This window comes from Macrosteles quadrilineatus, unplaced genomic scaffold (genome assembly GCF_028750875.1).
Source record: "Macrosteles quadrilineatus isolate MER2022 unplaced genomic scaffold, UCM_ALF_1.0 Scaffold_8__2_contigs__length_117827958, whole genome shotgun sequence".
Taxonomy (NCBI): Eukaryota; Metazoa; Arthropoda; class Insecta; order Hemiptera; family Cicadellidae; genus Macrosteles; species Macrosteles quadrilineatus.
This window is the reverse complement of record NW_026542601.1, coordinates 66,601,015-66,627,397: the sequence shown is the minus strand read 5'-3', so window position 1 is coordinate 66,627,397 and position 26,383 is coordinate 66,601,015. Positions and strand designations below refer to the sequence as shown.

General features: G+C 33.5%; 1 protein-coding gene across 2 annotated transcripts in view; it reads right to left on the bottom strand.

Moving 5' to 3' along the window:
• Positions 1-6,309, bottom strand: part of LOC129001299 (uncharacterized) — a 47,264-nt gene extending 40,955 nt beyond the window's left edge. For both annotated transcript variants that reach the window (XM_054428550.1, XM_054428551.1), the window contains exon 1: positions 6,163-6,309. In XM_054428550.1, coding sequence (XP_054284525.1) covers positions 6,163-6,288 — 126 coding nt within the window. In that variant the 5' untranslated portion in view covers positions 6,289-6,309. The remainder of the gene's footprint in view (positions 1-6,162) is intronic.
• Between the last annotated feature and the right edge of the window lie 20,074 nt (positions 6,310-26,383).

Here is a 26,383-nt window from a genome sequence, read left to right as displayed (position 1 = left end):
TAAGGAACTCGTGGGCGCAATTAATGCACGACCCCTGATTTAAGTGAGCTGAAAGTATCTTTTTAACAGTTTACTCTGATCCTATTCCCTCAATGTTCCAGGTAAAGAGATGTTCTGACTAAACAAGGTCAGAATAATTTGACGTTACAAAGCTATTTAAACAACAGACGTGTTGTTGAAAAATAGACAAAAGTTTTGTCAAGACATATAATGAGGAGAGAGAATAAAGCTATGGGAAATAAATATTGAACGACAACCCAAATGGACTCCCTAAACGCGTAAGAAGACTTGCAGGGATAAAGTATCCAAATAAACACATGAAGGCTTTGATGAAGGAGATACACAGGCGTAGAGGACAAAGCTAGTAAAGGGAATCCAATACCTTATTGGATCGAAAATCATGAGAAATTAATAGGTAAGTAAACGTAATATTTATACCCCTGTTATTCCAGATTACCTACACCGAATTCCACTTCATTATCCATTCATTCACTCTACGTTAGCCCATTCACTGTTCTGAATAATTCAACACAATGACTCGGTCGTTGTTGGGTAACTGCAGCAGTTGACATTAGCAGTAACTGGACGTTGGTCGTTTGTGTTATGACCCGTGGACGTTATTGTAACGACAACGACAACGACGGTACAAGATGCGGACCTCGTTACTATCTCGGTCGTTGTGACGTAAGTGAGAATGCTGTGGAAAAATAATTATCGTCATAATCTAGCGATAATGATGGGTTTCAATACGTCATTTAGGGGGGGTAAAAAGTTATTTTTGTCGCTGAGGTAAAAAGGATTTAGTTATAGTCAAGAACATTAGCTCTAAATGTATCTCACTTGTAAACTTCTATTGTAAAAAATATTATTTATCGAAAATACGTTAGTTAGATGCAGATTCCAGTTATCGATTGTAGTTAATCGTTGTAATTATTTTAGCTGTGCATATACAGTATTGTAACCGGTTTCCTAACTGATAATTATTGTCAGTACACTGACAGTAATAAATCAAAAACTAGTAGTACATAACGTTTTTTCCTTATATAAAACAATTCTTGCTCTGTGAATTAGCAAAAATTCGGTGTGATGACGAAAGAAAAATGTTCACCAATAGTCTTCAAACATGGGTTAAGACTGTCTTTACACCCTCACTAATTTTTTTATGACTTGGACTCGAGTCAAGGAGATACCCTTTGTTAAGTTACTAAAAGCATTTTATAGGCTAAATACAACATGTTTAAAGAATCGGTGTTACGCTTACTGGAATATTTAAAAAAGTTATCCATGATTGAAAAAAATGTAAAAATGTAATGATTGATGATTGATGATTGATAGTATCTATTTGCTTTAAAACTTGTTAATTTTTATTAATTCTATTATAATCTTACTGTTACCACTTTTACTGTTGTATGAATTTAGCCATCTTATTAACATTGTATCCATTTTTGTAAACTGGTGTAAACCCTTGGGAAATTAATAAACGATAGGTTATCCATGATAATTACTAAACATAGGTTAGATAGGACAAAATTCTAGTCTTTAATTTTCAGTATCGTTTCCTTCCTTTAACTACTTTTTAACGACCTTCTACAGAAAAAGAATAGTTACGTAAATTTTAACGTCCAAGCTTTCAATGCAATGTTACGCTAAGACACGAGAATTCTATTTGAAAATCGCAGCGTGAAATTAAGAAATTGAGAAGAAACGAAAAACATCGTGAGATGTAAAGGTGACTGACTCATTTCACAGACAGACAGAAAGACAGAGGTCCTGCTGAGCTCCTTATATCCTTGGTCACGGTCAAGGATGTCTTGTCTTGTATAACAATGATGAGCCTAGCCTCATCCTGGGAGGTTAATGCCACGGTCAAGTCTACAATACAGGATCTGTCACAACCATTCTAGTGCTAACTCGTTAATTTCTGCACTGCTTTCTTTTTTAAAATAATTTTCCACAGTTCACGTTTCATTTTAATAGATACGAATTTTCATTGTTGATGTTAAAATAATGTATGGATTAAATATTTCCATACAGCAAATAGTATGTTAATGTTGTGGCAAAAGTGTTTAACTATTTTGTGGGATAGGAATAAGCAATTAATAAAAGTGGTGACTTCTAAAATGAGCCTTTTGTTTAAAAAAACAAAATCCCTTTTCAGCGGTGTAGTTCCATAGGAGTTTTTTAATCATCTAATAATACGTTTGTTTACCTTTTAACTTAATTTTAACTGCATTTCAAAAGAAAATTGTTTGTTATTTTATAAATGGTACCTCTAACTTACAACTCTTTTCAAAATAATTAAATTCAAACCGTCAGCAGGTTTAATTACAACCACACGCCGTTCTGTGGTTGTGGTTTGTAAGTTCCGTGGTTGTGGTTTGTAAGTTCCGCGGTTCATCCTCAACTTCCGTCCTTTCTCTGGTGATGCAGATTTTATTACAAGAGTTATGAAATTTCTCTAATCAGGAAAACGAAAATGTAATCCTTACTCTGGTGTTTGGGCTTTGGATTGTAATAAATTATCGCTCTCTCGGTTGGAAAACTACATTTTAACTCTTTATCAAGCTTTTCATAGTCCTTAGTTTGTACGAGTTACTATTAATTGACTCCTCATTGATTTAAACCTATTATCTTAAACATAAAAAAATATTATTTAGACCGATATCGTGCAGAAAGAAATATTTCACATTACCGTGTAATCAATCAGAGCAAGTGAACACATAATAGTGTTAACCATAATAAGCGAATCAAACTATAATAATGCCAGTTTTGATCAAATTAAGGTCAAAATAATTACGACAATTCGTCGATAAATCACGAAAAATTTGATTTAATCGAAATTAGAGAAGCGAACAAGGATCTATAGTTTGAAGCACTTATAAATTTATCACTGTATTTTCATAGTTCCATTGTTGTAGGCCTACTGTAAAGTCAGGATATTTAAAATTATGAAAACCCTCCAAATAAAATAAGTCTAACTCCAGCCAAAAGTAAAAGTCCAAACTCTATACTCATAACCCCCTCCAAACACACAGACATGGGCCATTAATTAAACAAAGGAAAGTAATGGTAATGGCGAATGCCTAATGGGGTGCCATTGAGCCAAATGGTGGTGTGGAGGGAAAGGATCCTAATGAACCATTCTTCCGAATACTCTGACCAAACTGGGAGAAAACATTAATTGTGCTTCCGCAAGACGGGGTTCAACGATTGCTACAAGTTCAATGTTAAGTGATGGATCTGACGGTTAATTATGAACGATTAATGGTGATGAGGCTTGAGATGCTTGTCATTAATTGATGTTAATTATTGTGATGGCCGCGTGATGGAGATAGTTAATTTTCTTGAGAAGGATGTGATTAGTACCTCAAATTGTATTGGAGTGTTGTTGCATTTAGCCGTCATTTTTTTAGTGGATTACATAAATATGACGCTGACATACAAAGGGTGAACATGAGGGAATGATGAGAAAACGAATTATATGACAGCTTTGTTACCGAATTGGATCGGCTGGATTTTTAGTCAGGATAATTTATTACAAGCACAAAGATAAACAAAGGATATTTGGGTCCAATTAATTACGAAATGTTTTGACTTTCATTTAGAATTTTCTAAGAATCCTACTGGTAGCCTGCTGATTATTTATTTAACCTTTCAACATTAAACTAGGTTTTTTTCTGAAATACAAAATATGTATATTGATGAGGATGTTGGCAACATTAGTAGACAATGTTGGTACTGCAATAGTGAAGTCTAAACTATCTTATAATTCTAAAAAATCCATATGCTTACATAAACTATTCCATCTAAGGTAGAATAGTTTCATTTACATTCTAGTCAGTATAAGTACAAGCATATTTGATTGAAATTATTTAAAATTTTTTAGTTTTAAGATATTCTATAGGGTTCTGATCAGTTAATAACCAAAAATATTAATTTTTTTTACAAAACATGACCTAAGAGATTTATATCAGTTTATTTTAACCGGAATCGTGAAATTAATTATAACAGAAACAAGGAAAGTCCCAATTATTTTCACACTAAGATTTAATAAAACAATACAAATGTAGACAATTAATGTGTGTTAAAATTTTAAATTTGGATATTGTCATAGTATCTTACAAGCAATGTACACAGTTTCTGTCCTCATCTGCTAATGGTTGTAAATTTGTTTTGTTGGCCATTTACAAAGAAAGCGCGTTAACCAGAGTGGGCCATTTACTGAGCCAGTGCTTCCATTAATGTTATGTCTCATAATCGGCTGCCATTATCATATGCTCTCGTGTTAATCGGTGCAAGGACAAGCCGCCAAAGAAGTCTACAAATTCTGACAGCAATTTCGACTTCGAATTAGTAATTAATCCTAAACTTCATTAAACAGAATAAAAAGTGGTACTCTAAATTAATAGTTTATGTTCATCTGTTTAAATCTACTGGGTTTCGTATTACTTTAATAGTTTTACAGAATTATTTAAATTTCGAAACCCTAAGTATTGCTTTAATGTAGATTCTATTTGTTGACTATTAATACGATTCTAGGGATTTTTGTTTTTAAATAAATCGTCCTCCTGATGTTAGTGAGGATACTTCTAAAATTGTACTTACATTTATGATGAATTAATTATATCCAGTAATATATATGAATTTATATTGATTAATAAGTAAATGATAACTAGATTTATGATACACCACTTTAACATTATATTTCTGTATTTGTAGGCATATTACAAACAGTTTAAGAACTTGGGCTTCACTTATTTATTTTGTATCTATTATTTTTATTTTAAAGACAGCTAACATTTAGTTTATTTATTTTTTATTTTCAATTTACTTGTTTTAAAAACTAGATTATAATGGAACAATGCCTTGTGGTTAAAATGTGTGTACCATGTGTATTGTGTATGATATTATTCGCTTGTATTTTTTTCGTATCATACACAAATACATAGAATACGACTTTGTATCCCTTTATTGGCCTGCTTGACCTGTATTTATTCTATTTATGTAGATTTTACTACAAACTATAATTAAAACAAAATGTCAAAATGGTTAATTTGGATCACGCGCTGTATCTGTAAATTAAAGAGCCATGAGTCATAAACTTGACGACAACATCACGTCCGATTATAAAAAATACATAAAAAAACATTATTCACATAAAAAAATGTTATAATTTGACAGAACTACATGGTATTATAAGCATTTATTCAAAATATATTTTAAAAACTTGGTTGGATAACTGAAGAACACGATCACTTGATACTACTACAGACATTTTAACCTTATATTTAAATTTTAAAAATCCCCAGTGGTCAACTAATGGAAAAATGGTCTTAAAAGTAATACTGGTTTTTAACATTCTATTTAAAATTAAAAACTCCAGTTGTCATTGTACGAAAAAATGGGATGACTTAATTATATTATTGGTATTTAAAGCTTATGTTTAAAATGCTAGTGATCTAATTCAAAAACAGTCTCACTTTACAACACTACATATTATAAAGACTTATATTTTAAATTCAATACCCAAGTGGTTGTGTGATTCCATGATCTTGTAACAGCTTTTAGGCAAAATAAATATTTTAACCTAGGTAACAAGACAGTTTTCACATTCAACCGTAAAAGTTGAACAATCATCACATACAAGTACTACATTTACTTGACCGTTTATTTAAAATTTAAAAAATCAGGACTATTTGACAGTACTTCAGGAATTTAAACATTCTTAAAATTTTTAATAATCAAGATCACGTGAGTGCTAGAATTTTTTAAACGGTCTATTTAAAAGTTCTACTTCAGGTTACAGTATAAAATACAAAACCAATGTTTCCGTGATCTAAGGGTTTTTTAATGTCTATTTATTTTTTTTATCAATATTAAGTGTCTGTACTATAGGAAGACAGGTAGTATATTTTGACAGTCTATTTGACTAAATCCTACAAATCAGAAAAAAATCTAGTTTACTTGAAAGTGTTTCAGGTAGCCCATTTATTTTATTTAAATGTATTAAAATAAAACCGTTTATTTAAAATCAGGATTCATCTATTGAAAACCCAGCTGTCATCTAAAAAGTCGAATCACTTTTATTACAGTTACGTTAGCATCTATTTTTTTATTCAGGTCCTCATGGAATTTTTATTTATTTAAATGTTAAACCCCTACCTGTGGCAGGTCGGTGTACTCGGCACTATCAGAGTCCCTAGGTGGAAGGACGACATCCTGGTTGGTAATGGCTCTCCCAGCATGTACTAGCGCGACTATACACGCACACACACACAGGACACTCATCGCTCCTGACTCCAGGACCAAAGGACGACGACTGGCGCGGATCCTGCTCCCATCTCCTGCTCCTGCCTCCCCCCTCCCCCTGGAGGACGTCCCTTATCACTGATAACAGTTAGGTAACAGATCCTCTCTCCGAGAAAGGTCAGAGTTCACATTTTCGCTTTCCACCTTTTCAAGGTTTGCGGTTTTATTAATTTGGTTGATTTTAATTGCATAGTTTGGAATAGTTTTTTTAAATTTGTATTCCTACCCATGTATTCCTTATTTTATGGTTTACGTATAACTTTAAACAAACATTCAGTATAAATTTGATTTGCATGTACTTAAATATGGGATTTTTGTATTTAAAATTATTATATTAAACATTGAGTTCAATAGAGCTTTTTCTTCTTATCTTTTCATCGGGGTTTGGTTTCTACTTTGCGAATTTGGTAATTTTATACGTATATGTTATAAGGTAGGTTATTTCCAGTGAACTGCTTTATATATACGTTCATAATTGTTTTGGGGTGGCTGCCTTTTTGTGAGTTTGTTTGTTGTAATTTTAGGGACTTAATTTGAATCCTAATTTACAAACTAGTGAGCCCTAGCTAGTTGTTTTTCGTTTTTAATTTTTTCAGAAATTGTATGAGTTTGAAGTGACGTAAAACACAATGTTCATAAAATTATAATTATTGAAAGCCTAATTGATTAGTGTTTACTGCTTTTATATTTTGTTTAAACTTTTGTTGCTGTTTTTGATCGTATACAGGCAAATATTATTTTTACTTACGTTTGAGTCACGTATGCCTTTGAGTCACTTCCTGAAATCCACTATGAGTGCATTGTTTAACTCAAATGCGAGTCGAAAATGTGTTTAACGATCGCATTATCTTGTGTACAATGCTGCATAGACTACGTGTAGGTCAACAAACAATTCTCTGCTATTCCGCATCGAACGTTAAACAAAGGATGACGTAGGCGGACGATTTGTTACTCAATCGCAGTAGAAGAATATGTCAAAGATCAACGTATGTTTGAAGTATTTGACTACGACGAAGAGAAATCTGCGTGAAAAGGCAAATAACAAAAACTATGAACAACTACTACATATTGATTCATGTTGAATTCCCAGGATAACAATACAGATACTAATAACCTGGTAACAATAAAAATAAATTCAATGAAAACTACAAAATATGTGTTTTTATTGTTAACTCACTTATTTTCATGCGACAGTCATTTCCAAAAGTAATATAAAATACGTAAAAGCTTCTATGTCTTTTATTAGGTTAAAAAACTTTGCAATGTAGTGGAGAAAACTATTAATATTAATGTATAACGCATTACGAAATACTATTTAAACATTTTGGTATATAAATCTTTATCTCTGATTACAGTTCAATTAAATTTAAATCTTAATATATCCTATTCATTAATAGGCAAGCATGTTTCATTAAAACCTTTTTTCTCAGCTCGTGTATATCGTAGGGAAAATCTACACACATTATTGAAAAGACATTCTCCTAATCCCTTTATAAATTAAAATAGGCTCAAAAATAAGAGCAAAACATTAATTTAAAATCAAACAAATTAACTTGGGCCTTATGAGTTGCGATGCTGGTGACGAAATATAAACAGAAAATCAAAACGAATTGAAGGAATTCCAAACACATGTTTTATTCCAAGCGTGGGGTGAAAATAGAGAAGTTTGTACATTACATATTTTTGGTCGAGTTTTCGACCTCTGAACGACCTCCAGTATAAATAAAATTAAACCCTCCTTTTTAATACACCATACAGGCATAATATTAAACTAAAATGTGTTTAACATCATGTTTTCCCTTCAACACAATACCATTTACCTAGTATACATTTCGATTGCAAGAATAGTTTGATTCAAATCATAGTGATTTCATTGTGGAAGACGTGAATCTTGATTTCACAACTTACACTGATCCTCTTCTTTTTGAAAGGAGGAGAAGTCAATAAACAACGCAAAGTTTCGAATAGTAAAAGTTAAGATTGCTACATCTTCATCTTCGTTGCGGCAATATAAATGATAAGTTGTGGAGCCTTTTACTCTTAGGTAACCAACGTATAAAGAGATTATTGCTGTCAGGCGTATTTGGTTTGAAATTTACATTCACGTTTAGAAACCTCCAATAATGATTAGGATATATTGTTAAAACTATTTTAATGCAAGATTCTTCGAAAACGAAGTTTTTAGGCTCTGGGTGAATATTTTGAAAACACTCTTGATACATGTGTACTTATAAAAAGTGAAGGAAAAATAGAACGTATGTCTTTGAAAACAAATTATTGCTCGATTAAACAGATAAGTCACTTATAAAAAGCTTAGAAAATATAATAAGTTTCATATAACACAAGAAAATTTTTTACTCTTAAATATTTTCAAAATACTCAATTCACAATACTTACTTAGCTTATTAGACAAACAATTAGATAAATAAAAAGATATCCTAGTTTTAAAGACAAAATATTGTAAAATTTAAAAAGATACTAACACCTGTGACCCCAACACACTAATTCAGATAGACTGAATTTATATATTGTAAACACCATGCTATATTATATCAGTACTCCTATCCACGTAGTTTCCAGTCATTTAACAATACAGAAAGGTACCAAAAATTGCCTCAAAATGAAAAAAAGTTGAAAATCCCCGTCTTCAATGTAGACAATAAACATAGCAAACATTAAATTTCACACTTTTTTATTTTAAGCCAAATTTAGGCTACATTTATTGAGTATTTTCAAGATATGAATAATTAATAGTAGATTGTAGGAAATTGTATCCTCTTTCGGAATATTACCTTCCACTTTGGTCGACTTCCTCACCATTTAAAAATTATTTGCAAAAATGTCAAGTAACCTCAAAATTTCTAGTGGTAAAAAAAGTTGGAGATTACTTTTTGACTTTGTACAATTAAATCTACAGTTCTGTTGGATCGATTTTGTTAAATTACGCGTCTTTGGAAGGCATAAACTCTTTGAGTTGCTTTTTCGTTTGATGTGTCTTTTATAAGTTTAATAGTATAAAAATTAGAAAGCATTAAAAATGGGTCCTTCATTTAGAATAACCCTGTAGTATAAATTCTTATCTCCGGGTAAATATATTTCAAATTATTTACTGCCTTAAAAAAGTTCGGAAATTATATAAAGTAATAATCTGTTGGTCTCTTTCACAGTCAAAACTATGTAGAAGATTTCCACAATTCCACTAGAGCCAACCAGGATCTATTATTGAAGGATTACCGGATAGAATCAATCCAAAATGGTAATTAATTCTACTAACCCAATTACAGAAGTTAATTCACAGCAATAACTCGCATTATTGTAAACACATGTAATTGAACAATCCAGTTTTACCTCTTGTCAAGATGTCTTGAGAAGAGAGGATTTCACTTATCTAGAATAAAAAAGTAATAAATGATGCTTTCACAAGAAAACTGTTTTCTTATGTTTTTATGTATACAGGGTGATTGATATAAGTGTGCCAGCCGTTTTATTCGAAAACCACAAGTGATATCAAAAAAAGTTAAATGGTAAGTGCCTTGGATTTTTTATTTAAAAAATTTTAGTCAAGTCGAAAAAATTATTTTGGCCGCCATTTTTCCAATATGGCCGCCAACTTTGATTTTTCTTATAGAACACCCTGTATTTTATGATGTATTCCGGTAGAAAATGTAATTTTAAGACGATTTTATTCTTGTGATTTTTTTCATAAACCCAACCGTTTCAAAGATAATAATGGTTCAAGTTGTGAAATTTTGAATGGTTTTCGAACAAAACAGCTGGCATGCTTGCTTAGGCCTTTATCGAAACTCTTTCTCATGCAGAAATCTCAAAAGTTTAACCATTATTATCTTTGAAACGGTTCGGTTTATGAAAAAAATCACAAGAATAAAATCGTCTTAAAATTACTTTTTCTATCAGAATACATCATAAAATACAGGGTGTTCCATAAGAAAAATCAACGTTGGCGGCCATATTGGAAAATGGCGGCTAAAATAATTTTTTTGACTTGACTACAATTTTTCAAATAGAAAATCCATGGCACTTACCATTTAACTTTTTTTGATATCTCTTATAGTTTTCGAATAAAACTGCTGGCACACTTATATCAATCACCCTGTATACTATTGCAAAAGTGAAAACTTCAACTTGGTTTCTTTTGTGTTTTGTCAGTTTCTCTTCTTCGATGTAAAATATAATACCTTTTTTTTATTCGTATCAATCAACCTAGATGCTTAGCAAGTTTAAAAGTAGTTTATAAGTACTTGTTGTTTATCAGATGAAACTAATATTTTGAAATGCCTACCGTTGTTAACTGAATCGTATTCATCAAATTGTTTGATCAAACTATGCGAAAACGTATATCCGTCAACTGACAACCTACGTGAAAAACGTTTATATTCATAAGAATAAGAGCAAGGTACTAAGTTAATATTTTTATCATCGACAAGTTTTAAAACTATATTTTTAATTTAAATTTAACTTTCTAAATTTTTTTATTTGGGATAAACCCCTAAAACATGTTTCATTTCCTCTTCAACACACATCTTATGCAAAAACTAAAATATAAACACCAAGGACAACTTTATGACAATAGTAGTACCTCCCGTTAATTCACTAAAAATAAACATTAAAATCACAAATAATATACCTTTTCAATCTGACATAAAACAATTAATATTGAATTATTTTTCGAAACCCAATGCATCTAATTACAAATAGTGTTTCAACTACAATCAATTGTCTCAGATTGTGTTGATAGATTTCTGTGTTAGATGATGTCTAATCGCAACTGTGACGTCATAGTAGCCAACATTAGTCACGTGGTCAGTTTAGTTCACACGATCTCACCAACTCTGTTTAGTTTTGCAACGAGTTTTGTTATTCTGTAACTCCGTTTGTTTTCACTTAGTGAAAAAAATCCGGAACACTAGACCAGGCTATGGGTGAATGGAGTTGTTTTGGTTTATCCAGTTTGTAAAGTTGCTTAATCCTGGGTAAGATCACTCATTAAATTTTGCAGAGGGTGAGATTGGTAGAGTGATGTATTTATAGACTATCTTTATTTCTACGTACAGCACATTTTCCATGTACTGTTTGCTGAAATACTCATGGTGAGTTAACAAAACACATTTAAAGGTTGAAAGTATTGTCATAAAAAATAGACGTTACATCCGTTCAATAATGGGATGAAACGATGAAAACATTTTATTTTCTGCAAACTGATTATGATGAAATTATTATTCGTGAGATTGGATAGACTTCTTATACACACTAATTATATACTAAATATTAGTAGGTGTACTGTAAATTCTTCAAATAAATATTTCAATAAATCTATTTGCTAAACTGTATAATTAAGTTTTTCATCATTAGAAAGACTTGGGTTAAACCCCAACTTACAACTACCTAGAGGACTACATTAAAGTCATTTTCAGTCATTTGAATCTTTAACGTTCTATTTTTACGCAATCGTACTTTCAAATTACACACGGCTATTACCAAAACACAGATTGTTAGTAGAACTACTAATTGTCTCCAGTGAGCTATGATTATAATTGTTAAACACAATAGTTTCACCTCTTCATCCGTGAGAAGGAAATAATTGAAGCATCTCTCTTGTTACATGTAATGGGTAGAGAACAACAATGTTGTTAGCTGAAATATCATTTTCATCATCCTCCTGTCTTTCAAGTTTATACGTGTGATTTTATGTTATAAAATATTATGTTTTATATTTCATTGTATTTAATACGACGATTTGCAGTTTAGTCCTTGTCCTAAAGCCACTGAGATTTTGGAATGACGTTGGACTATACTTTACTTAATACAAAACAAATCCGACAGCAAGGTTAAACGAAAATTTAAAAAAATTACATGCTCCGATGTCTTTATATCATCCTCAAACCAAGCACGTACATTAAAAGCTTAACAGTTAGGTTTAAACTCCAGTAAAATTAAAAAAAAAAACTACCATTTAACAGTTAGAACATTTTTAATAACTCAACGCGTTTCTGAATATTTGTGATCACTTCACTTCAACACTGAACCTTAACAAAATAAAACTAATATATATATATATATGAATTTGAACGGATGGTGTTTTTGGCCTCTGGGGACCTCAAAACGAAAAAGTAAATCGGTCCCGGGTCTAGGTCTTACCATGAGACCTACGGTAATAGCTTATTCCCTATAAGGGAAATTCGCTAATAGGCTAATCTGGTAATTAGAGCGTAGGATCTCTGTCCTGGGGTCTAAGGTTCAAGTCCAGTCAATCACTATTTTTGCCATGTGTAGTGTTTGGACGTGGTGGCTCGGAGCCCATATTTGACTGCAGTTCCACCTATCTAGGAAAAATATTATACTTTATTATTTTATGAGAACCTTCTCTTTATCGTAAGAACTCACTCAACTAAAACCAATGCGATAATATAATTTGCAATATTTTTATAATCAACTCTTTGCTACAAGTAAAATTAGAAGTCACCTCTCACACTCATCCCATCCCTTCGTCGCACTTCAAGTGAAGTGTCCCCTGTCACCCTCCCACAACAATCGATTGAGCACCACTCGATGTCCAATGCGATACGATAATCGATAATGGTTATCGTCGTCTCTTAGAAGGGTGTGCACCAACTTTCTCATTATTGCTACCGTCTTTCACCTAACCTTTTTTGACCCCGGTTAGATCAGTTATTTGGTAGCTTCAATAGTAGTGGAACCCTCAAAAGTACTGTATTTCCTAGCTGAATTCCTTCAAAACCTAAATGTTGTTAAATTTCCTTTTTTTGTTCCTGATTTCTTGAGCTAGAAGTTTTTGTATGCATTATTCTCTATAAATTGATATAGATAATAGTGTTAGTGGTAAGATGATAACTTGAGAAGATGGTGAAATGTGCAAAAAGTAATACACAAATTCTAACTCAAGAACACAGGAAAAAAGGTAACTAAATGTAATTCAAGCTCTAGAATCAAGGTTAGTGAAAATGTTATAATTAAGATATCTTAGTTTGGTTAGAGTTACTATACAGGGTGTCCCGGAACTCTCTACCAATATTTTGGGGCATTGCTCCTGGGTAAGAAACATAACTAAATATCATATTTAAACTGTCCGGAAGTCCTTAGTTACTCACACAGCCGCCATTTTGTTTTTTTCAGTTATTAATTTTTTTCTAAAGAATGGTTAAACATACGAAATGGAAACTTTGCACAAACATTTATGACAACTAGACAAGGCTACCAAAAATTTATGACGATTTTTCAAATTCATAAAACAAAATGGCGGCCATTTAAAATCAATTGTGTAAAATCAATGATTTTTGGGTTATTAAAGAAAGAAAATGTTTAATGAACGCCATTTTGTTTTATGAATTTGAAAAATCTTCATAATTTTTTTGTAGCTTTGCCTAGTTGTCATAAATGTTTGTGCAAAGTTTCCATTTCGTATGTTTAACCATTCTTTAGAAAAAAATTAATAACTGAAAAAAACAAAATGGCGGCTGTGTGAGTAACTAAGGACTTCCGGACAATTTAAATATGATATTTAGGTACGTTTCTTACCCAGGATCAATGCCCTAAAATATTGGTAGAGAGTTCCGGGACACCCTGTATAAATATGTTATATCTTACCTTTCATTATGTAGAAATTATGTATGGAAATATGTTTTACTTACCTTTCTCATTTATATCTATCCTGAGGATATTGGAAAGCTAAATACAGAGGTTAGTAACTCTTATTTTCACACTGATGGAATCAAATTTGAAAACAACGCAATTGTGAATAATTTATATTGTTTTCGTTGTAAACAGGTGTCGTTGTAAAAAAATATACAATTTCGCTCAAAAATAAAAAGTTCACTTAATGGAACCTAGAAAGAACCTTAAAAGAAAACCCCGAAACACATGTTCAACGTAAATACTAAGTACTCCAAAATCTTATCACTATCTGTAACGTATAAAGGTTGCAGTTTACAAGTTTGGACGCATTAATTTCCTAAATGTTATGAGAAAAAAATAGTTCAAATCGGTGACCTTGAGGGCGCCCCAGTTACCCAGCTGACTTTGCGTCTTTGACTTGTGCAGTTTCTCTTGCACTTTCTTCCGGCTTCCTTTTACAGAACTTTGCTCTCTCCGGTCCGCTTACCGAGTTGACGTGAGTTGTACGATTGCGCCCGTTCACAAAGGAACATTAAAATGTAATAGGTAAAACCAAACCGGGAAGAATCCGGAAATCGAGAAGACTTATGACGCCCAAGTAGTACTGTAGTTCAAAGGTTAAATGAGTTATAAAATGCGTTGATTCTGTAAATATTCGTAAAATTGAACTTGGTTTGTATTGAAAGTAGTGTGTGTTATGTGTTACTTCTGAACCTCACATACAGGAATGTGTACGCCACCGTATAGAATCGGAGTCAGAAATGCTTTATTTATTATTTTAGAAAATCTACAAATACTGAAATAAATGAATAATATTATATTGCTATAAATGATTATCAAAATTCTAATGTGAAAGAGTATTATAATGGCATTAGTCAAATAAGCCACTCAAAGTGTGCTACTCTCAAACTTCGATTTTCCCCGTAAGTTTTTGGCACAATGATTTTTATGTAACTTAATGGATGCCATTTTTTACAAGAAGTTGACAAATAATTTTTGATTTAAAATATACCTTAAAAGTCCTTTCTAAAAGCATTTCCTTATAGTATTTATTTCCAGAAAATCTTTTGGTGAAGAGTAAAAGTAGGAAGAGTGTAGAACCCAATAATTCACATCACCTGACCATTACACCACCTTGTTGACAGGTAAGCCTAATCAGGTAAGGTTAGAGAATCACGCCGCTGTTCCATAATTATTTCAAATTGTCGCAATAAAACAAACTGGCTTCTCCGCGGGGCGCGGGGTGTGGGAAAGTAAAACAGGACAGAAGATGTCGCAAGTCAATGATTCCCTTCCGTCATTCACCTCTTCCTTGACGGCTGCCTCAATTTTGGAAAATATACTAGGCACTATTTCTTCCAGCGCATTTGTGTTTTACGTAAGTTATAAGAGTAGATTTTAGGTTGTGAGGTAGATTGTGAAACCTCAATTGAGCTTTGCTTTGTGTGAACGAGTTTTGCGCCTATTGTCGTGATTTCTTTAGAGTTTTTTACTTTTCTGTGTAAATTTTTATTTAGGTAATTAGTAAAAACTCATTTAAAGCTTGTTATATTTTTTGCGAATTTCTTAAGAGAGAGAGTTAAGTCTAACTGTTATATCAATAAAGAAAATAATTCTTCCAAGTTGTAATTGTATGTTCAGTACCTACTTCTTACTCCTACCTTTACTTTACTTACTACTTCTTTATGAATTACTTCAGTGGTGGTTCTAGAACCTTGTGGGGGGGGGGGGTTGCTGGTGTGGAACAAAGGGAGGGGATCCAGGGTTCCTACATCGGAAGATTTGTTATTTTTAAAGCTGTTTGTTGATTTTTTAAGCTATTTTCAACGTTTATAAATGTATCAAAAAACATCCGTTACATTTTTAGGATGAAACAATTGTTTACATTTTTTATTCCAGGGTGCAATGGGGGGGGGGCTTTAGCCATTGTAGCCCCTCCCTTAGAACCACCACTGAATTCATAGATACTGAATTACACTAATTATGTATATGTATTTTTTTAGTAACTATATTTTTGTACTGTAAATTGAAAGTATTTCCACTATAGTTATAAATAGACATAATTGTAATCAATTTTCAGTAACGAAACACCAAAAACACTCAGGTATAAAAACTATCCAACCTCTGCTTTAATGACATAAAAAGTTGGCGACTATTGAATAGCCTACCTGTTTCGATAAAAATATTCATAAAGCCAAATAATCGTGAATATTTTGACAAAACCAGCTGGTTGATAGTATGACCAACCACACTACAGTATCTGGTACCAAAAAGACCCAAAGTGAGAGTATGCGCGGTCACCTGACGGTGTCACCACGCATGAACCTGTTGGTACAAGGCCGGAGTTGAGTAACGTAATGTTGTTTGCTCGGTAAATAGCCCGGGACGTGTAAATGGTAATAGTTACTTTCCCACAGCGAAGCTCGACCCCCATTATCACTGTCTCCATTTACACATTGTACAACGTCGTGCCGGGTCTGTGTATGGACAAACCGCAGCCTGTCGACATGCGTGAGGCTTGAGATTGTATAAATCTGGTTGTTCAGGTTGAAAATATGGAAAGCTATGAGTGGGAAGTATCGATGGATGGAAAGAATGAGGATGAGGAGGGAGAGCAGAAGGAGGAGAAGAAGAACAAGAAAGATAAGATGGAGAAGAGAGAATGAAGAACAATATGACGATATTTGGAAGAGAAGGGGCATAATAGTTAAAATTATTAAAAGAGAAAGATGATAATGTAACTGATGATAAAGAGAATTAAGAGAAGGGGGAGGATGAAACGATGGCGATGGGTAAGACAAGATGGGTGATGATAGAGTGATGAAGAGAACATGACAATAATAAATAGAACGAGGAGGAGGATTTTAAAAAATAGGATAAGGAGGAGGTAAAGATCAGCCTGATGATGAGAATAAGATGGAAGGGAATATGAGAGCAAACAGATCGAATTCACTAACCTCAATATGTTGAAAATATTGTCTAAGTATATTCTCACATCAGCCTTTCATTGCCGTACAAATCATATCTATAGAATCAGCTGATCAACAATCAACATAGTTTTTGTTTTACACCAGTCAGAATGTTTGAATATTCACATCATTTTAGCGAATTTCCCATATAGGGAATAAGCTATTACCGTAGTACTCATGGTAAGACCTGGACGCGGGACCGACTTTTACTTTCTCCCCCTATACCATAGTATATGGAGAAAGTATTGTTTTCGTCAAAATTTTCGAGTTTGAGTTTTGAGTGGATATATTCGTTTTGGGTCCCCCTGGACCCAAAAAAGTGGTTTTCGAAGTGATGTCTGTGTGTGTGTGTGTGTGTGTGTGTCTGTGTGTCTGTGTGTCTGTGTGTCTGTGTGTCTGTGTGTCTGGATGTGTACAGAGCTAGAGACTACACCTGTGGTCCGATTTCGATGAAATTTGGTATGTAGGTTCTAATCCATGGTATCTCCAGGTTTTTTTTCATTTTTTTGAAATTTTGATTTTTAATGGGGATTTTCCCATAAAAACCCATAAAAACCGGGAAAATCGGATTTTCTCAAAAATGGCCCGAACGATTTTGATAAAAGTTTAGTATGTTGTAGCCCTTTAAATTCTGAACAAAATGGTAAAAATCCCATTTCTGTAAAAATTACGGTTCAAAAGTTATGGTCAATTATGTTATTTTCCCATAAAACCCCATAAAATAACAAAAAATAAGATTTTAGACAAAAATCCGGTTTTTATTTGACATAGCATGTTATGGTCCTTACAATTTTGATAGTTTTTTGTTCATTTTTTAGAAATTTTTATTTTTAATGGGTATTTTCCCATAAAACCCATAAAATAACGGAAAAATAAGATTTTTCCAAAAATGGCCCAAACGATTTTGATAAAAATTTAGTATGTTATAGTCCTTTTTATTCTGAACAAAATGGTACAAATCCCATCTCTGTAAAAATTACGGTTCAAAAGTTATGTTATTTTCCCATAAAAACCCCATAAAATAACGGAAAATCACATTTTCCCAAAATTGGCTCGAACGATTTTGATAAAAATTTAGTATCTTATAGTCCTTTAAATTCTGAAGAAAATTGTACAAATTCCATTTCCGTATATTTACTCTCACCGCTTACACATGATAAAGGTTGTTGACAAACTTATGGGAGAAAGTATGTGTCAGAATGCTGATACCGTTTATTTTTTTCGTTTCGAGGTCCCTAGAGGCCAAAAACACCATCCGTTCAAATTCATATATCTTACTAATATTATAAATCTGAAAGTTTGTGAGTTTGTGTGTGTGTTTGTGTGTGTGTTTGTGTGTGTGTTTGTGTGTGTGTTGCTCAATCACGCATAAACTACTGGACGGATTGGGCTGAAATTTGGCATGATGATAGCTCACATTCCCGATTAACATTAAAGCATATTCTTATCTCAAAAATCCTTTTGGGCTCCGCCCCAATGGCTCTGTAGTTCCCCAGGTTAACCTTATGATTTTTCATATTTAATAGGAATTAATGAATCTTAACAGCTGTTTCAATTAAACAAGTTGGTTCTGTTCTATGATGTTCAATAGCATCAAAGTTACAAGGATTACCAACAGGGTGCAGCACTATTATTTGTTTTTTAATTTATGAAAACAGCTAATTTCCAACCAAAAGGTGAGTGAGTGTAGCGAACGAACTTCAACCTGGAGGTGAGTTAGCGTAGCGAACGAGCTAACCTGAAGGCAAGTGAGCGCAGCGAATGAGCTCCAACCTAAAGGTGAGTGAGCATAGCAAACGAACTTCAACCCAAAGGTGAGTGAGCGTAGCGAACGAACTTCAACCTGGGGCCCATTTCATAATAAAGTACAAACTAATATTATAATAAAGTACAAACTAATATTATAATAAAGTACAAACTAATATTATTAGTAAATCAGCTGATCGCCCAATGCAAATCTTATGGAAGTTACAAGTTACAAGTTGTAACTTGTAACTTGTAGTTTATTATGAAATGGGCCCCTGGAGGCGAGTTAGCGTAGCGAACGAGCTAACCTGAAGGCAAGTGAGCGCAGCGAACGAGCTCCAACCTAAAGGTGAGTGAGCGTAGCGAACGAGCTCCAACCCAAAGGTGAGTGAGCGTAGCGAACGAACTTCAACCAGGACGTGATTGAGCGATGCGAACGAGATCATCTTGAAAATTAAACGTAACGGTACTTTCTTTCCATCGGTCTGTCTTAGGGGAAACCTATAACTTAGGCGATACGAAGTTCGCCGGGTCAGCTAGTATATATATATATATATATATACTAGCTGACCCGGCGAACTTCGTATCGCCTAAGTTATAGGTTTCCCCTAAGACAGACCGATGGAAAGAAAGTACCGTTACGTTTAATTTTCAAGATGATCTCGTTCGCATCGCTCAATCACGTCCTGGTTGAAGTTCGTTCGCTACGCTCACTCACCTTTGGGTTGGAGCTCGTTCGCTACGCTCACTCACCTTTAGGTTGGAGCTCGTTCGCTGCGCTCACTTGCCTTCAGGTTAGCTCGTTCGCTACGCTAACTCGCCTCCAGGGGCCCATTTCATAATAAACTACAAGTTACAAGTTACAACTTGTAACTTGTAACTTCCATAAGATTTGCATTGGGCGATCAGCTGATTTACTAATAATATTAGTTTGTACTTTATTATGAAATGGGCCCCAGGTTGAAGTTCGTTCGCTACGCTCACTCACCTTTGGGTTGGAGCTCGTTCGCTACGCTCACTCACCTTTAGGTTGGAGCTCGTTCGCTGCGCTCACTTGCCTTCAGGTTAGCTCGTTCGCTACGCTAACTCGCCTCCAGGTTGAAGTTCGTTCGCTACGCTCACTCACCTTTTGGTTGCAAATTAGCTGTTGTCATAAATGTAAAAGAAATAATAGTGCTGCACCCTGTTGGTAATCCTTGTACCTTTAATGCTATTGAACATCATAGAACAGAACCAACTTGTTTAATTGAAACAGCTGTTAAGATTCATTAATTCCATTTCTCATAAGGTTAACATGGGAAACTCCAGAGCCACTGGGGCGGAGCCCTTTTAAGAATTTCGAAACGGGAAATAGTTTACGTCCGATTCGCATACCTACAGAATTTACACACCAAATTTCATAACGATCGGTGAAGTCGTTCCGGAGGAGTTTGCAGACAAACACTGTGACACGAGAATTTTATATATTAGATTTATATATTTATATATATATATATATATGTCCGTTAGCACGATAACTCGAGCAAAAATGATCCGATTTTGATGAAATTTGGTACAAACGTGTAAACCTACGTTTATTCGAACGAGTTCGAGCATGATCGGACCATGGGAACGGGGGTTTACGGGGGGTTTTATGGGGTAAAAATAGGTTTTTCGCATTTTTGACCCTAAAAACATAAAATTTAGCATTTTCTTTCCAAACCATTTTGTAGAGCTTAAACAAACAAATACTTTAGTATATTGAAGCGTTATTATGCGCCTAATGGTTACGGAGAAAATTCCAAAAAATTTTAAATTTAAAATTCCCATGTTATTCTTATGGAGAATAAGTAAACTGTTGTAGTTTGCTTGTTTATGAACATATTTTGATCAAATTTGGAAAATGTTTTTATTTCTTACTAACTATTAACACAAAAAAAACAGTTTTACCTCCCTGATGCAGCAAACCTAAGTACTTGTTAAACTAATTCTATTTAAATCGGGAATAAATGTTATATTTTTAAGTAGACATTTCAGTGTAAATCAAATCAGTCAAATGGAAATTCGCTTAGTCTGCAGGTTTGCTGCGGCGGGGGTATTATAATAATGTTTTGAATGAAGATTTGATTTAAATTCGTAGGAAACCCCTTCGAGAATAAATCTATACAATGTGTTCAACAAACGTACAACTAGGGCCTAAGTTTGTTTCTAGATTCCCTTGAAGATTACCTTGTGTCGTGGTTCCTATTTTGTTCTCGTTCGTTACATAGTTTTATTTTTCTCTGTGGACTATACACTTTATACGATGGTGAAGGGAGATAAAAATGTGTGCTCACTATGAGTGTTAAAAGCATTGACAGCTCCGAACGTTTAACGACCTCGTGCTACACACTCCGGCTTTTAAAACTCATCCATGCTATTATAGAGCTCTTGACACCATAAAGGTGCGTGAATGACTAAATCAAACATATTTCGAGTGGCCCAAAACCTTGGAACAAAATAAAATACGTGAAAAAATAATTGTATTTTTTCTTTAATTACTTATTTAGGCCTAGAGTGTTTGAATTGTTGAGTGAAGTTGGAATGCACATATAAAAACAGTATGAATGAATTTATACTGTATGGTATTGTGAAATATACAGTGCTGACTTATAAAAATAAAATTAGGTTTACCGTTTCCCAATTTGAATCGGTAACAATAGCATGTTTACGTAACTTTTGGAAATTCATGAAAATGGTTGCAGAATATTTATAGGCTGATACTACGCCGTTTCATTTTTACCTCATATGTATGTAAGGTTGTCAGAGCTATAGCTTTGCTTGGTAGTTAAATTGATTATTTTATACATTCCATCCCAATTTTAAAGTTGACACCTGTTTTCAAAACAAAATGGGTGTAGCTGAAGTGAGTCTCTGACAGATTGCGCTGATATAAATTACTGAGCTCTGTCAAATATGGGTTTTCTATACCAAGTAAAACTGATATGACGACTTGTAGGCTACATCTTTTACGTCACGCCCACTACTTCAATAACAAAATAAGGCAGGCAATAGAATTTTAGCTGTCCATATAGATGAGATGTCTACTTAGGTATCAAAAATAAGTCAATTGAAGTTATCAATCAAGTTAGCTGTTCCCTGTTCCTAATCGTCAAATAATCCAAACAGCTTACTTATCTTCTTTATTCGTCATTACTATATTATTATAGACTATCAGTTTTATCTATGATACTATGTACAGTACCTTTCTGTATAGCCAGTTCAGCTTACACTATTGAAATGCCCAAGTCACGACGACTGACCGTTGCTAAACAACCAGAGAAAGGGCTGAGAACTTCGCATGTAACTACATTATCACTATTGGTCTTACTGCCCTAGTTTGGTTTTATATAAATCACATACAGGGTGATTGGTACTCAGTGTGACAAATTTTGTTGGTGTAAGTACAAAGTAAATGCAGTGTGATGATGCATATAAAATGTTCCATGTCTAAAAATTAGCTTCCCAAAGAATTATTTTATGTTTTTCAAAAATAACTATGTTTTTAAACTTAATACAGCTATTTCTCAATTACCTGTAAATGGATTTGAGTAGATAATGTCATTTTCGTTTTCTAGATTAAATTTTGAATAAGAATAATGGAAAATGACGGGGATCAGTTGTAAAAATTCCATTGTAGGCTAAATAGATTCAAAGATAAAAATTAAGATGTTTGATAAAAATTAAAAAAAAAAACGATGGTCTCTTGCATTTTCACACCCTGTATACAAGAAAGTGTCGGAATATGTTAAAAACTGTGCCATTTTATAAGCTTTCCATCCATATGCTACACTATTGAGGTTTAGATATTTTTTTGTTTATTTTAGTGGTTTGAATGCCAGGAAACAGGGAACTTTTTTTACTGTTTTACTGTTCAAGCTGAAACAAAAATACAATTTTTGCACATGCCGACTTTCTACGTTTTAAAAGTTAAAGATACCATGCTTTGTAGTCTTCAAACCACTAAAGCGTACATAAGCAGACATAAAGCGTAATGGTGTAGCATTTGGTTGGAAAACTTATAAAATGGCGTAGTTTTTAACATATTCCGACACATTCTTGTATACAGGGTGTGAACAAATGCGATTGACCTATGTTTTTTTTTAAATTTTTTATCAAACATCTTAATTTTTATCTTTGAATCTATTTACAATTGAGTTTTTACAACTGATCCTCCGTCATTTTCTATTATTCTTATTCAAAATTCAATGTAGAACACGAAAATGACATTATCTACTCAAATCTATACATAGGTAATTGAGAAATCGCTGTATTAAGTTTAAAAGCTTTAGACTTGGAACATTTTATATGCATCATCATACTTCATTACTTTGTACTTACACAAAAAAATCTTTGTCACACTGAGTACCAATCACCCTGTATATTTGAAAAACGTGTGTTACTTTAATAATCATAACGTTCAAAAAACCTACATTATGCAGTTGTGGGGCCTAATCATGAGGAATGAGTGTTGTTACCCTATAAAATTAAAGGGTAAACAAAAGTAATTGTTTGGACCATTGCAAGAATGCATTATAACAACACGCTCCGCTCGTTAACATCTTCCTGAGAACATATCCTTTGAAACCAACGAGCACATAATATAAATCTTACTAATATTATAAATGAGAAAGTTTGTGTGTTTGTGTGTTTGTTTGTTTGTTTGAAGTTCAATCACGCATTAACTACTGGACGGATTGGGCTGAAATTTTGCATGATGATACCTCATATTCCCGATTAACATATAGGCATATTCTTATCTCAAAACCCCTTTCGGGCTCCGCCCCAGTGGTTCTGTAGTTCCCCATGTTAACCTTATGAGTATTCATATTTAAAGGGAATTAAAGAATTTAGTCAGCTGTTTCAACTAAAAAATTTGGTTCTATGATATGGAAAGTATTAAAAAGTTATGAGATTTACCAACAGGGTGCAGCACTATTATTTTTTTGCATTTATGAAAACAGCTTATTTGAACTAAGTAGCAACAAAAAACAGTGATTGGCAATGAGAACTAACTGTCAAAGTAGGATTGTTAATTACTGTTATGTTTATGTTTTTAATTGCATGAATAATTTGTGATGTTTTGCAAAGTTTTAATTATTTATTTTTCTCTATTGTTTAGGTGCAGTGGTAGAACATTATGGCTATGGTAGATGTGTAATACTATAGTATAGCGTAAATTTTATTATAGTAAACAGTTTTGTTCAAATGTGTCCTACCCCATTGCAAAAGCTAAGTTAGAGTATAACACTGCAATAAACATTTTGCACTTATATGCCAACCCCGTACGAAGGACGGGTACTCAGCTAGTTTAAATCTAAATTAAATATAATATTATAATATTACATTTAAATATTTATATTATGTGCTCGTTGTTTGAAACGTGTATATTTCTTTACAAGTACAGTGAGCAATGAGGTTGTGCATAACCACGCGCACGTATGAGCCTATTGTATAACATCTCAATGTCTCCGGTTGTACATTATGTATACAACCTGCTTTGTGCGTACGGAACAAACCCTTCAGCCTCATTGGCTGTGCATTTCACAATTCTCAATCAATAGATGACTGTTGGAAATGTGTATTTATTGATACGTACTTGTCCAAGGCATTCTTTCTCTAGGTGACTTATAAGAATAAACTTTTTAAATTAATGAGAAACAAATATCTTAAAGAAAGGAATCCACACTTTTATTTTGATCACACAAACATAGACATGAACCACAGCTTAATATAAAAAGTAAAACATATGATATTGAAACAATGTACATTTTTTAACAGTTCAGAGGCAAAATTGTCAATGTTCCAATAGTTGGGGTTGAGAGGTTGATTATTGAAGGGCAATAGTAATTGGGCCTTAACATTTACTGTCATACATTTTTTTATTATGTGTTCTAAATAATCGTATGAGTAAAGAATTATAATTTCAATTCTAATCACGTTATTTTATTTTAATTTTCGATTAAAAATGCCTCATTTGGAAGCCAATCAATAGCTATGATGCATTCGAAAAGTGTTACATAAATAACTAAATGGCCCCGAAGATGATTTTGTAAGACATTACTTTCAAATATCAATAACCACTATAATCTATCCAATTGCCGCAATCCTCGGTGAGACACATCACTTTTCAGTTGGAAAGGAACATTACGTAATTCGCTTCGTCTCCCGCGATGACCTGACGGATTTACTTCAATCCTTTCACTAAAGTGTAAAAACTGAGAACAGGTTTCAAACCGAAAACCTATTACAGAATTATGTTAGTTGCACAATCGCTTGTGATATACGGAGATTACTCATCAAGACTAAGTGTTGTAGATGACTTGGACAGCTTCCGTTGTTTTCCGTTTGAAGTTGATTGTTGGGGAGTATAAGTGTTGAACACTCTTGAATTCGTAAGAAGGTTTATGCCATTACGAGATCTGGAAACAGGGAATTTATTTACAGAAAAAGTAAAAATTATGTTTTACACAATCACAAAAATGTTTTCAAATTGTAAATAAAAATTGATCACAAGTAGTCTATAGTCCTGTGTAATTTAATTACGTAGTATCTTCTCTAAGTGTCTAGCATACCTTCAAATTCGCTTAAGGAACTTTTTACACTAAACAATTCCACCAACTTTAGAGAGTTATGTGAGTTCGTGTGGATCGCGCAAGTGTTCACACAACCCAACACAATCATAAATTACGGATATCACAATGGCATGAGTACCAGGACAAGTTCTGGGCTGATTCTATAGTTAGGACAAAACTCAAGCCTTTTCAAAACACCCTGAAGGAAGTGCACCCGATACAGGTATTTTCGACAATGAAACAACGCAATCAAAAAGATGTGAAAAATCTACTAAAACCATTTTTTATTTAAACCTATCTCAATGTCACCTAGCTGATATTATAATACCATTGTCGAAATATTAATCCAGAACGGAGTGAGGTAGGAAATGGTAAACAAGCAATTAACAGGCTTTCCCGCGATGCTACAATTAGACAATTATGTTCCAACAATGGAGCACTTTCGCTGGGATTGACACACATTGCGCATCCACACATGAGGCTTTCACCCCCCCCCCCCCCCCCCCACCCCCACTAAATAGCAATACCGACCATGTAGGTTTGATGTACTACCCCTACACATTGAATGGTGATAGTTGTTTATACTTTAATACTTTTAATACTTTTCATTGAAATGGCGACCATACAAAGTAGGTATTTTAAGCAAAGTACGAATGGAGATGAAGGTAAGATGAGTGGTACGATCTTGTAGTCTTGTTAGTGACTAAGTCCGACATGTTCCTTAGACACAGCTGTTAATTAATAGCCCATACAGCCAACGGCAACTAAGGGACCTACAGTTTATAGTGGAATCCGAACCACATTTCTGCCTTGGTATATACGAATTGGTCTAATTATCAGGATAGTACTGCAGATAGTCGAAGTATACACTAGTGCGGACGTTAATCCACACCAGGGAGTATCGCATCCACAGTACATGCCTATAAATATCCACAACTCGTGACCTCCTAGTAGCTGGACTACAGGACGACGCCACCGTCTAACCACAGACTATAGAGTAACCCATTACAGTATACTATAGTCTGTGGTCTAACTATATGTTGCAATATGATGCTCCTTTCAAACGCATTCAGCCGTTTACTGGGCTGCAGTCTTGTAGATTCCCCAGGAGATAGC